This window comes from Pseudochaenichthys georgianus, chromosome 21, assembly GCF_902827115.2.
Source record: "Pseudochaenichthys georgianus chromosome 21, fPseGeo1.2, whole genome shotgun sequence".
Lineage (NCBI taxonomy): Eukaryota > Metazoa > Chordata > Actinopteri > Perciformes > Channichthyidae > Pseudochaenichthys > Pseudochaenichthys georgianus.
The window spans coordinates 7,118,056-7,132,036 of NC_047523.1; the positions used below are offsets into that span (position 1 = coordinate 7,118,056).

Below are 13,981 nucleotides of genomic sequence, written 5' to 3' on the forward strand. Positions count from 1 at the left end.
GTTCACACACAATAGTCTCTATTTGTGTTAAAATGCCTGCGGCTCAAAATGTTGACCTCCGAGCAAATCCACAGTCTGCATTTAGAGGCTAAAACCTCAATCTGGGGTTTCCTTTTCCTTCATTTCTAGAAACAACTCTGTCTTCCATTTGTCGGTTGTGCTACAACTCAGCTAACTGGTAGAGAGAGCAGATAGTTGTGATATGAAATTGAGGTATTCAACGGGACTTCTCGTGTTAATTAATCAGCATTTCTTTGAATCTTTGGGTGTTTTCAATGTAAATTGGTAAATCACTGGTTATAATGGTTCTCTCCCTTCCTCCCTCCATCCCTCTTTCTCTTTGGTTGGTGGTTTGCTCTGGGCGTTTAGTCTGTATTCTGGGCCCTGCAGAGGCAGACTATAATTGACCCTTTGCATTTACTGTTTATATTCCACTGAACGTTTCTACAGAAGCACAGCATCGTCGGTGTCATAGTGAAGCTCTTTGTGTTGGTACCGTCCAGTGATCACTACCATAGAGGAGACTTTGATCCACATTCAGATTTACAACATTAAACAGCATAACTCTTTACTGCTCTGTACTTCAAAGAATACGTGGTATTTTTATATTTCTTTTTCTCTGTGTACCAAAAACTACTTATATCCTTTATCCCTCTGTCCAATTGAACTCTGTTGCTATCTATTTACACGTCAATTATCACAATGTTGCTCTTACATTATTCCATGAAGGTTTATTTTAGTCAACCCCCCACACATCATCCTGATGCCTTACATGTTTAAACCAAATGTTGTAACCAAAGACTCCATATGGATGAAGCCACTATGATGTCACCAATTGGGTTGTTGGGTATCGTTCTGAGGCCCCAATTTTGGCAGTTTTTCAGTCGCCATCTTGGTTGTTGGAACAAGAGAAGATGGAGATAAGTACAGCCAAATGCTGAACAAGACATTTTAGGCAATTTCAAATGTTACATTTAATTTATTATACTGAATCTATCTATTAGAAAGCTGCAGCTGATTCAGAACGCCGCTGATCGAGTCCTCACTAACACTAAGAAAGTGGATCACATCACTCCTGTTCTGAAGTCTTTACACTGGCTTCCTGTGTGTCAAAGAATAGATTTCTAAATACTGCTGCTGGTTTATAAAGCACTGAATGGTTTAGGCCCAAAATACATTTCTGACCTCCTGCTAAATTATGAACCATCCAGATCTCTCAGGTCTTCAGGGACTGGTCAGCTTTCTGTCCCCAGAGTCAGAACTAAACATGGTAAAGCAGCGTTCAGTTATTATGCTCCAAATATCTGGAACAAACTCCCAGAAACCTGCAGGTCCGCTGCAACTCTTACTACTTTTAAATCCAGGCTGAAGACTTTTCTTTTTGCCGCTGCTTTTAATTGAACTATTCACATCTTAGACTGCACTGTAACTTTTATCCATGTACTTTTTCTTGTAATGTTTAATTGAACTATTCATATTTTAGACTGCACTGTAACTTTTATCCATGTATTTTTCCTTAATGTTTATTTTATTAGCTTTTCTTTTTTAATGCTTAATGTCTTTCATTTTTTTTGTAAAGCACTTTGAATTGCCTTGCGTTGAAAAGTGCTATATAAATAAACTTGCCTTGCCTTGAATATAAATTTGAAAGTGTTGACGAAAACAGGTGATCGCATGGTAGCCCCGCTCCATAAGCAAACCCTGCTTTGTCGTCTATTCTACTTTAAATGGGACCAACATTTAGAAAATATATATCATGCTGTAGAAAAGAAGAAACCAGAAACTAGTTATTGAGACCACAAACACATTAGTTTACGTTTGGGTAATAAATCAAGAGGGCAGCAAGATCATTTTTTCATAGACTTCTATTCTATCACTGAACATTATGTTGTATTACATATTACCTATTGTACTAGCCATTGAGACTATTTGGTTGAAAAAATTAAATATTCCCTTAAAGGTGGGGTAGGTAAGTTTGAGAAACCGGCTCGAGATCTCTAGAATTTGAAAATACACAACCGGAGAAAATCTGCCACTTCCTCACAGAGCCCCTCCTCCAACACACACGAATGTGCACATGACCAATGAGGGCACGAGATAAGTTTGTGCCCCGATGGGAGGCTGACAGGAAGGTAGGCCATCCAATCCGGATTGGTTGTACTTTTTACAGTATTACGGCTTCTACAGATGACATTTTTTTATGGATTTTTTGTCAAAGCACTTCAGATATTCATTGCTATCGGATGTTAAGAGCATTCCATGGAATATAACAAAAAGTGTATCTCGAGCCGGTTTCTGAAACTTACCTACCCCACCTTTAAGTGAGAAGTAATTTCATTTGCAGTTGCCCCCTGCAGGCTGTACAAAAAAATCCATGTTCAAGGCACTTTCACAGTGGCTTCACTTTTCAAACCTTGAGGTTGCCTCTTGGTTTTGACCCATTTATTTAAAGATTTACATCTCCAGTAAAAAGGCTTAGGACCTGTGAAACTGAGCTGTAATTGGAGTGTGACTAATTACAGATGATGATTCACTCACAGCTGTGGGATTTAACTTTAGTGTCCTGCATGAGCTCAATGCTTCCTTTATCCAAATGTTCCTAGAGTAAAATGTGGTCTCCAGTTTAGGTTTAAGAACATATTTCATCAAAAAATAAGTAAACCTAAGGATCTGACGGTGACGTTTTACAGTTTAAGGGCTGTTTTTTGTCACACGAGAATAAAGTATTGAGGTTCACTCACTTTTTGACATTACTCAAATCTATGTGCAACAAAGTAGTCCAAGATATAGTGCATTTCTGCGCTACACAATGATGACAAACAGAGACAGGGATCCTACATCTAGAATAAAAGCAAGCTAAATACAGTTGTAGACTACACTGACACAACTGAAATGTTGACTTTATTCAAGTGTATTATGTTAAGTTAGTTGAAAGCAATACTATTAAATTGAACCTAATATTTTGTATTTAAACCTAATAATATTGCTTTCAACTGACCTACTACAGTTATGTGAAATCTGTTGACATAATACATTTAATTAAAGTCAATGTTTCAGTTTACGTACAATACTACAGCAAAAAGTGCCACTAATACGTTCCTGTTTGTTCTGCTACATATAGATATGACTGATGTTGTAGACTGACTTAGTTATGCTTCATTTTGTCACATCTGTGCATGTGTGGTAGTCTGCGGTAAGCCAAGCCCACACAAGCTCATGACATCACGGATTGCTCTGATGTTTTCTTCTTCTGCTCTTTGCCATGAACCTCTGTTTTATAGCCGACCCTGAGTGTCCACCCTCCCACTTCTTACTCTCTTTTAGTTATCTCTCGACTCTCTGTCCTTTCTCTCTGTCCCCAATGTCTCTCTCTCTGTTGGCCCGGTCCTCTCTCTCTGTCCATAGCTCTATATGGCATTGAAAAAGAGAGTTCCACGGATGGACTCGCAGGTCTTGGCTAATGGAAGCAGTCCTGTCTCTTTGTGTAAATATTTGCACAGAGGGATTATAGATGGTCCCACGCATTCAAGGTGGAGCTCCACTCTGCTCCACCAGGCCACATTAGGGCAAAGAATGGCGCTGAGCGTAACTGCGACATAGCATTTCAGGAGATGATGTGACCGGACACAATATTAAACAGTATCACATTCTGAGGTACAAAGTGTTGCAAGTATTGATCTAACTTTCTGTTTCTCTCTATTTTGTTTTTTTCTGATCAGGCACCAAGCAGTGACCATCCTCTCAAACATGTAGACACCATGGTGAGTTTCAACTTGAATTCCTTTTTTATCCACCAACTTTTTTTTCTTCTAAAGTTAAGCCATCTCTTTTGCTTAGATTACCGAGCTGAAAGAGCACATTCATCTGCCTCTATGACACATGCCAACAGATCATGTATTTGATGTAGGAAGGTTATTAATAGTGAGTGGATAGAGGAGTTCCAGCTGGCGGGAAAAACAGCTGCACTGCTTTTACAGGAAGTACATCTTAAAACAACTAAACATGTTGATGTAATGCTTTAGAACAACCTCATATGTACACTTGATATGATACAGAGATACTTGTTAACTGTTGGCAGTGTGGACTGGCCTCAGAATAGTACAAATCCAATGTACCGCTAATCTGTTGGAGTTTCCAAAAAAACCTACACATCACAAGTACCATCCTTTTGTTGCTAGAGGATAATGTATCCAATTGCCCTACTGAAATTCAACTGTTGAAACAAGACGAGCGGGGATTTCTGTGCTGGGATTGCAGCCAGGCTGCTGATTCTGTTCCCATTAGACCAATTTACTTGACATGTTTTCAAAGGCAGACACAGTGTGGATTTGTCAGTGCAATTTAACCTGATACAGAAGGATCTATTTGTGCCTCCTGTGGTACACACATACATGCATAAAGGGTTCAAGGTCAGCGACATAATTTAAAGGTTTACTAAACTCATAAACTAATGTCAGATACATATTTAAAACCCTAATGATACCAACCAACTTACAAACACATGGGACATACTGTATATCCGTAGATCAACTATAATGCCAACATTTCATAAAATGCTTGCTTCATACATTATCTTCGTAATGTAACAACAGTATGGTACTGATTAGGGATGGATTGTGTTTATAGCAAATTCAGTATGATATGGGTAAGGTTATGCAACTTAAACATTTGGTTAGGCCTTGGCCAACGATTGGAGTAAAGGTTAATGTACGTAAATGATGGGTTCAATAGAGGCAACAAAACAACAATGGCCTCTATTAATAATAGATGCTATTATACTTATGCTTTAAGTACCTGCCCTTTTCAAACAGTTTTTCAATGACAGTTTTTCAATCCATCTTGGGCATCATGTTAGATGATCTCTGTCCTCCCACAAAGTTGAAGATGGTAAACACCCATCCACCACTCTAGCCTGGTTATAGTGGATGTTAATGCCTTCACTGGGACTAACGTAGGTGATACAGGCACATGCACAGTAGCAAATACAACAACAACAAAATAATAACTAGAGAATGCAATTCCTGAAGAAATTGCTAGTGGGAATGCTTCATGCTGAAAATCTGACGCAAAACTGCTATGCTGAAATGTAATGTGTAAGAAGAAAGTGAAGCATTTAGATTGAAATGATACATGAACACTGAGGGCTTGAATGTGTGATGAGAGAAGAAAAGAAAGTAAAAAGGCTTGGAAAAGCAGCAGAATAATTGAACTGCAAACTTTTGAACCAACTTGATGGTGAATTATCTGTCGCCATGCCAACGGCATTTGATGACATCCCTTAATACGCTTAGATGTGTTGATGGCTGCATCGTTACCAAACCTGTGAAGTTTTGGGCCGTTTGGAGCATTTTTACTGAAGTTATGAGAAAAACGTGTTTCATGGCGAGCATTGTGTTGCCATGGCAACAACATTTGAAGAAATCTCAAAACTGTCCCGTAGATGTCTTCACGGCTGGACTGTTAGCACACATGTGAAGTTTGAGCACTTTTTGAAAATTGTCATAGGAGTTAATGTAATGTTTCCATGGAAACAGCATATGACGACACCCCATAATTGATGTAGAGCTGTTGAGGGCAGGACCGTTAACCTCTATCTGAAGTCTGCTGCTCTGAGCGTGTCAGTTGGAGCGATGCCATCATCGTGTTCCATGACACAGGTGTTAATAGTTGAGCTAACGAGGTGTCCAGAGATCAAAGGTTTCCATTATTCTGAATGAGAGATGAACCTCTTACATGTGAACGTTTTGTGGAAGAACCGTGACAGATATCTGTGAAATTTCAAAACGTGAAGCATCTCAAGGAACTTGAGTATCTGAAGTGTGCTTTTTGTGTACTTTCGGGTCAATAATGTGGCCTTTTTGGCAGATTAACTAAAGGTGTGTGGCTGCTGTTGTGAGGAAATATCAGCCTGAAATTACAATGAGCTTTAATGGAGACATGTTGAAAGTTTTTGTCACTTCATGTCCTCAAGAGGCATTTTGTTTAATTATTTGTCATTTTTCAAGCTACGAGATGTTTTCCTACGTTTGTCATGAACAATTATGTCTCAGAAATGTAGGGTTTGGGAATTATGGCAGTTTTAAAAAACAATATGAAGGCACATTTCAAGCTGTCATACACTCTAGCTGTGACATCACGCACTCTAGTTAATGTTAAAATCTGAAGAAAGCCTCTTTCAAGGTCTGAACAATGTTTAATATCTCTAAAAGTAAGAATCAGATTTAAAAGGTGTTTTACACGAGTAATGTCAGAAAGATGTGTAACATTTTAAAGTTGGAATGAGGTTTCTGAGTGAAAGTATGAATGAACAGTTAGCAGTTGAAGTCGCATGAAGATTTGTTGAAGTCTGAAGAATTTCTCCATTGACTTCCATGTTAAAAATGTGATGAATTATGGGATGTATCTCTGGAATTATGAAAGTTATGAATGAGAAAAGTAATAGCCATCGATTCCCGACCGAGCTGAACGTTTTGATGTTTGAACGGAGTTTCTGCGATGTTCAATGCGGGAGGAGAAGAGGTGCAAAATCTCGGCGGAATAATAATAAAGAATTCGAAGAACAGATAGTGGGAATGCTGTATCAGCTTTCCCACTAAATAACAACTTGGTTATTGCATATCCGCATATCCGCATATTTTAAGCACAAAAAAGTATTTCTGCCTTAACATATAAACAACATGCTTTGCCACTGTCCTGCATCAAATGTCCTGCTGATATACATATTGAAAAATAAGTGTAAACAAACCAAACATCCTTGAATATTTCTCTGTCTTTATGCATTATGACTGCTTTGGGTTTTCACCATTGAAGTATTGCATTTCTATCCAGACACCCCAAGGAGTGATGGGTAATCAGACACACCTGACTAATTATATGACATCACCCGTAAGCCTAAATATAGTTCCTTTAAGGAAGTAGTTATCATGGTTCCCTATGTGTATGTTAGGTCAACACACACACACACACACACACACACACACACACACACACACACACACACACACACACACACCACACACACACACACCACACTCACAAAATCAGAGCGTGCATGTTTTCCTTGGACTCACTGGGCACTAGTTGTCTATGACACAACTTCCTGTGAGTCGTATTTAGTCTGGGAAAGGAAGGATCAAGTAACCAAATTAGAGTTGCCACCCGAGGCCATGTGCCCATTTTCTCCACTAAAGGACCAACATATAAACCATTCCACCAGTGTGCTCTGTGTGTGCTCTGTGTGTGTGTGTGGCTGCTGTTATTGGCATTCCCTGTGTGTGTCCTCAGTGTACTCATAGACTGCAGTACAGGACAGCAAAGCTTCTCTGGCCCTTCATGCAGGACCTGTATTTCAGACAGACGTTTTTTTGCACGGCTCATGCATCTTCCCTCTAAGGTCATCATGTGGTTTGCACTTTAGCTAAGGGGCAGAGACGGCAACACAGACATTATAAGTGTACGATTGAATGCATTTGTGTTGCAGGCATAGTGTGCGATCACGTCAGTGTAGTATGCATTTGTTCAAGTGTTCCATGAGTGCAAGTCTGTGTGCCAGTGCAGCTGCTGCTGTCTAGTCATGGGCATTTGCTGTGTGGTTACACTGTGACGTCAGGGACATATATCCTCAGGGCATGGAAAAGGAAAAGGATTTGTCTTATGACTACATGAGCTTCTCTCGCTCCACTGCATCAGTCTTGTGTTCTTCTTCTTCTTCTCTGCTCAGTTGGTTCAAATCATTCGATTTTCAACTTCCGCCAGAGAGGTTATGTTTTTGGTGCGTTTTGTTTGTCAGCGCGATAACGGAACAATATACCTTTTCTTATGGAATGTGGCGAAAGGCTGTGGAATCTGACAAGGAAGAGCTCCTTTCTTTGGAGCAGATCCCAAATCACGGGCGATAGGACACACACATGACTTTTATTTAAGTAAAGGTTACGAGAAAAGAGATTTGGCTTTGTCGGAGGGCTGGTTCTAGTTTATTATTAAATCAGAAGGTTTCATTATAAACTGTACATTAAAAAGTAAGGACACAGTACCATCTTGGTAAAAGGTCTTAGTTCTTCAAAAGCAGCTTCGAAGTGCACACACGGAAAACACTGAAACGTTGACTTTGATTGAACGTTTCAGATTGCTCAGTGCAGTGTGTGAAATCAGTTGAACACACACACACACACACACACACACACACACACAGATCTACAGTCAGCTGATGTTTGTGTGTGTATAAACATGCATCATACCCACATGTTTGCCTAAAGAGACGGAAAGGGTTTGCAGTCGCAATTTAGATCTGTACACAGATGAGAGGGAGAGGGAGGGGAGTGAAAAGTTGAATATGAGGGGGGAGAGATAACACGACGGGAGGCTGAGTGGGAGGGGGGAGGGTGACCAACACACGGGCAGAGCGGACACAAGCCAGAGACAAGGAGCTGTGGAGGAGTCCGGTCCGAGTGGAGCATGCAGATGGACTCTACAGGCTACTGCCCAAAATAGAGAGCTTGGGATTTAGTTTTTCTTCTGCCACTGTCAGAGAAACGGGAGAGGTTTGACGGGGGAACTTCACGGCCGCACAGAAAGCAGTGTGAGGCAGCTCTTCAAAGATGAACCGAGGAGGGTCTTTGAGAAGGCGGCTCTCCTCTCTGAGGGGGGCATGGCGATGGAGTACAGGGTACCTTTTCCGAAAGGTAGGACGCCATGGACTGAATGAATGTTTGGATGGATTTACTCAACTCGGGTCATGTCGCTTGTTCTTTCCTTGTCCGCTCCTTCATCGCTTGTTTTTTCTCTTTGTTATAGAACAGTTTCACTCGAGTCTTTGGCAGACTTTTACCAGCCCCCAACGTCTTTCTCCCTCCCTCCCTCCCTCCCTCCCTCGCTCTTTCTCAGATGGTTAATTTGAATGGCCTGCTTGTAAAGTCAACCTCCGCAGATGTTTTTCATCTGGAAACAGGCCTGCTGGACCCCCCACTCCATTTCCCACCTCCTCCTCCCCCACCGTCCTCCTCACCCGCTACCTCACCCCCACCCCTCCTTCAGAACACGAGTTCTCAAAGGAGAGTAACAGGTTTCAGGCTTCGGTATGTGTGATGTTCAGAAGCTAGTGTTTTCTACTTAGCAACTAGAAATAGATCCATTAATGTTAGCCCCACGGTACATCGAATCACAATACTCACAACATCACGACTTCTTCCAGTTCTTCAACGACAAAAACAGCAATGTGACCACAGTGTTTTATTACCGAGCATAGCTTCCCTGTCACATTTACATTTTCCCAGATGGTTGCAGTCGTACATTCATATTGTGCTCATGAAATGCTCTGCACCCCAATTCAGACTAATTTGAAGGAAAAACGATCAATTAACTGCCGTCTTTGTGGCACAATATAAACACCATCTCTTCAAAACTCTCCAACAGTCTCTAATTAGGATATTTGTTTGCATGCTGGTTGAAGTGGTGGCACCATGTAATAAACCGGATTTCTCGGACATGTTAACCTTGTCATTAGCGTCATGTGAAGATGTTGTGATCACCTCACAGCGGCCCGTTTAAGAGAGCTTTGAGCTTTCCCTGACTTTCATGCTCCATAAGTCCCACAGCGCTGTTCACCCTCCGCATGCTCTGCGTCTCCCTCTCTTAAGGCTGTTTCTTGTTCATTCATCTCCATCTCTTGTTGGCGACTCTGCTCTTTATAGCCCCAGGCAACATACTGGAACGTTTAGGCTGAAGCTCAGGCAGAAAATGGGGGATTTGCTTTGTGTCCCCTCAGTTGAGCCACGGACCTATATGAGTGGACGTAAGATGGAGCAAATGAATGCTGCATATAGTTTGTTGGAATGAGTTGGATTTTCTTGAACAGAAAAGGAATTGGCAAAAACTCTCATCTGATATGTTTATGTCTGCATTCGTACCTGGAGTATCGGTATCCATTGAGTCCCTCTAAGAATGTGTACAGCAATTAAACCAATGTGTGTTATATGGGGACTTTAGCTATTTTATAATGTATGCATTTCTGCAAGAAATGGTCCAAATGCAGAAGGCTTGCCCCATTACACTGGTATACTGTCAACACATGGCAAGTATCAACCTCAGAACACTCTCTGTGAGTCTAACTTTGGTTCCCCAGGAAATAGATGGTACCAAACTGGGACCACATACTGTAGTGCTTGGCCCCAGTAACAATTACAATTGTTTGCCTGCTCCCAAACAAGACATGGTGTCAAATGCTGGATAATCCTGCCTGATTTATATTATTAGGAGATTTATTTTTCTTTCAATCTCCTAATCATCCGGTTCAATAGCTCTACTAGAGCGCCGTTTAAGATGGTTGTTAGTGTCAATAGATTTAGTTCAAGACAAAATGAGTTGCACAAATATTTTCAACTTTTTTGCTAAATAGTTAGCAGAACAACCTGAGGAATTCCCAAGCCCTTTACAGCTGACTTTGAATTATTAGTTGTTACGGTTAAAGGTGGGGTCGGTAATTTTGGAGAAACCAGCTCGAGTGCTCTAGAATTTGAAATGACACAGCCGGAACAAATCTGCCACTTCCTCACAGAGCCCCTCCTCCAACACACACGAACGCGCACATGACCAATGAGGGCACGAGATAAGTTTGTGCACAGATGGAAGGCTGACAGGCAGGTAGGCCATCCAGTTATTTTAGCCGGGCCGGCTCAAATGATTGGTCGTGCTTTTTACAGTATTACGGCTTCCAGAGATGACATTTCTTTATGGATTTTTTGTCAAAGCACTTAAGATATTCATTGCTATCGGGATGTTAAGAGCATTCCATGGAATATAACAACAAGTGTATCTCGAGCCGGTTTCTCAAACTTACCTACCCCACCTTTAAGGCCTGATTTTTCAAAACTTGGGGAAAGCACATATGTTATGAGAAGCAGCTGCAAACGTGGTCCTTTTGGGATGCATTAACACATCATTGGAAGTGTATCCAGGAATGGGTCCCCTCATGATTACTAGACTCTAATATGCTGGATGGTATCTCTGGTAAATGTGTACACTGACAGACAGCTTGGCACAGCAGGCTGAAAGTCAACCAAGGAAGCGAGCGGTGCTCCTCACATCGATGCCCGGCCAGCCAGGGTGATCTAATGGATGATGATGGATCACAGCCCCCTCCTTCTTCTTCTTCGAGTCCGTAGCAATCTCCGATGTCGTTCTGCCAGTATTGGGCACAGGCCACAGCTGGTGGGGTAGGTTCTGCCAGGTCTTCTGGACTGCACCGGGGGGGCATCGGCACATTCCAGTAGGTGGGACATTGTCTGCACTGATCCACAGCTGCACGTGTCTTCTGTGGTGTAGTTCCACACTTTCATCAGTGCTTTGCACCTCGCCTGTTCCCCCTCCTGTGTACATGTGACCCAATCACCACAGGGGAGTGAACAAGTCCACATGGCCTTTGACCCCTCCTTGAGCTCGTTTGAGGGGGAGGCGAGAGAAACGAGGCATAGTGGAGCCAAAACTTCCTCTGCAAGGGTCTCTGCTTAACTTTGCATGGGTGCCATGTGACGGGATCCCAACACCCAGTGTATACGACATGCCATCACAAGGTGCACTTTGCATACCTTGTCTAAAATGTGGGCTTGGATGTAAAGTCAAGCAAAATAACCTGGCCATTCTGAATACAACTTCAAACTAGGGTTAGGGTTGGATGAGCGTTGGCTGTCCATTATCCTGTTGCCAGCAGATATCGGGCCAAGACTTCCGTGTGCCGCTCATTGTTTACGGTCTGATTTACCACGTTTGCAGCTGCTTCTCATGACAACGCACGATGCTAGAATGGAGTTGGAGTAGAGATGGGACGTCTACAACTGGATTGTTTCAAACATAAGCAAGTTTAAAAGCAAATGTTAAGGTAATAAAAGCCTGTCAATGGGTTCCAAGATAGCATTTCAGTCAATGCATATGGCCTTTTTTGCACTCCGCACAAACTGTTGAGCTGCATTCAACCAACACATGCTCAAACTGCTGTTAATACAGCTTGGACTACAAACCGACTGCAACTGGAGACCGCAGCGTTTCCAATACTAACATGTTCTCCTTCATCCTCCAGTTTCTGCATTCCAGTTCCGACTTGAGTTTTACCTTGATCACTCATTTCATATTGATTAATGCTTTGTTGAAGATGTTCAACGCCAACTCAAATGGAATGTGTCATCGTAACTTTTGTAACTCATACATCTTGAAATTATGTACCCTCGGCATGGTTACCCTCACAGCTATACTTCAACAACATAAAGAAAATTGAACTTGTGGTGTAATTGAAGAACAGTTTGGTTATGGGACGGCCTTATTGTATAAACCATGCACATCCACAACCATGGGACTATTGGTGACTTTATTGGCGTTATGACAACATATGGAAGCTTTGGCTTAAAACTGATAAAGAACTGTTCAAAATGGTGGTGAAGGAGGTCGTTCATTCTAAGGTGGTTTCCAATAAGCTCTATTGTTTGTCAGATATTCTATTTTAATGTCTTTTTACCCTATTTATATATTATGAAGCACTTTCGATAGTTTCAAAGTCATGCCTAGGCCTCTGTTAAAGCTCTTGTGTTTTCTTTGTTTCTTAGGGCTCAACAAAGTCTTCAAAGAGCATGGAGTCACGGCGCAGACCATCGAGGTAGGATCTCATCTCTTATCTTCTGTTCTCTTCCAGCTGCACATTTCCCATACAAGGCTTCATTCGGCTTATTGGACTGTCTTGTTTTAATGATCTTTTAAAGGCTTGTCTCCACGGTTTGCTCCAAAAGCACACAAAGATAATGAAGGAAGTGAAATGAATTTCAAGAACAACCGTATCACAGTCAGATATGAGGCATGGAAAAGGAAAGGTCTGGACGTAACATGATATCTGCAGAGTTACCGGGGTTAGTGAAGCTACATGCCCTGCCATTGAACTGGACCCCACACTGTTCAGTTGGACACAAAGATATGTGGTGTCAGCCCCTCTCACCTCTGTCCTTAGGGAGTCACAGATGTTGTCAGTTGTGTAATTAATGGGTACAACTCGACACCACAACAGCCCGTGCTGAAGTGTGAGTGACAGTATGACTCCCTCGTGGCAAGTCATATTATTACTATATACGGAGTTATAAAAACAGTTCCACGTCTGATACCCCGTCACTAGTATCAGCACATTCAGAGTTTTAGATTACAGTCATTTTTCACCCATATAAAGGAACATTAAAGGCTTTTCAAAAGTGCATAGCAGCTCGGTCATGTGACAGTTGTCTCTTGTGTAATGTTCTGGCTGAAGGAATGTATCCAATGAAACTAGTGGGTCCAGACAGGCTTATTTACATTCTGTACAGACAGATGTGTATCCCTACTGTATGCAGGGTTGTGCTTCAGAGCTGATACACAGATACGCACCCTCGTCTGCCTCAAAAGAAACAAGATTTAAATGTAAGATTGAATAGGATAGACATTTTAGGTGAATAAACAAAAGTGTTTTAGTTTTGTCTACTTAGTTACTTTTGGTTCTAGGCTAACAATTAAACTCATTCCCAAACATAGCTGATAGTAGAAGTCACACCACTCTGACATGTAGTGCAGGTACTTCTCACATTGTTCCTTAAAGTGAATGCTATCCATTCCAATAGCAATCCTATTCATCTCACAGGCTAATCTGCTACTCACAGGTAACCACATCTCATTTCAAAAATATCATTTCTAAAATAATTGTTCAAACCATTAAACACCACGAGTTGAGAGGTTACTCTTAACATCCATAATAAGTAGAGTCGGGACACGATTAAAAAAATTAATCTAATTAATTAGAGGCTTTGTAATTAATTAATCGAAATTAATCGCATTTTTAATCAAATATACATATTTGACCTGAGAACAGTGAGAAGCAATTTTCACATGGATGTTACTCCAAGTCTACAGTCGAGTGCAATCCAGTGAGCCAGGGAGCTGGTTAATTTCTCAGACGTGGACTGACTTATCCTGGCCCTGA

The 13,981-nt window shown here is 41.4% G+C and overlaps 1 protein-coding gene across 1 annotated transcript in view; it reads left to right on the top strand.

Moving 5' to 3' along the window:
• tns1b (tensin 1b) overlaps positions 1-13,981 on the top strand; it is a 252,364-nt gene that overhangs the window by 166,709 nt on the left and 71,674 nt on the right. Inside the window, 2 exon segments of the mRNA XM_071207064.1 lie at positions 3,720-3,761; positions 12,591-12,640. Of these exon segments, the coding sequence (XP_071063165.1) occupies positions 3,720-3,761; positions 12,591-12,640 (92 nt within the window).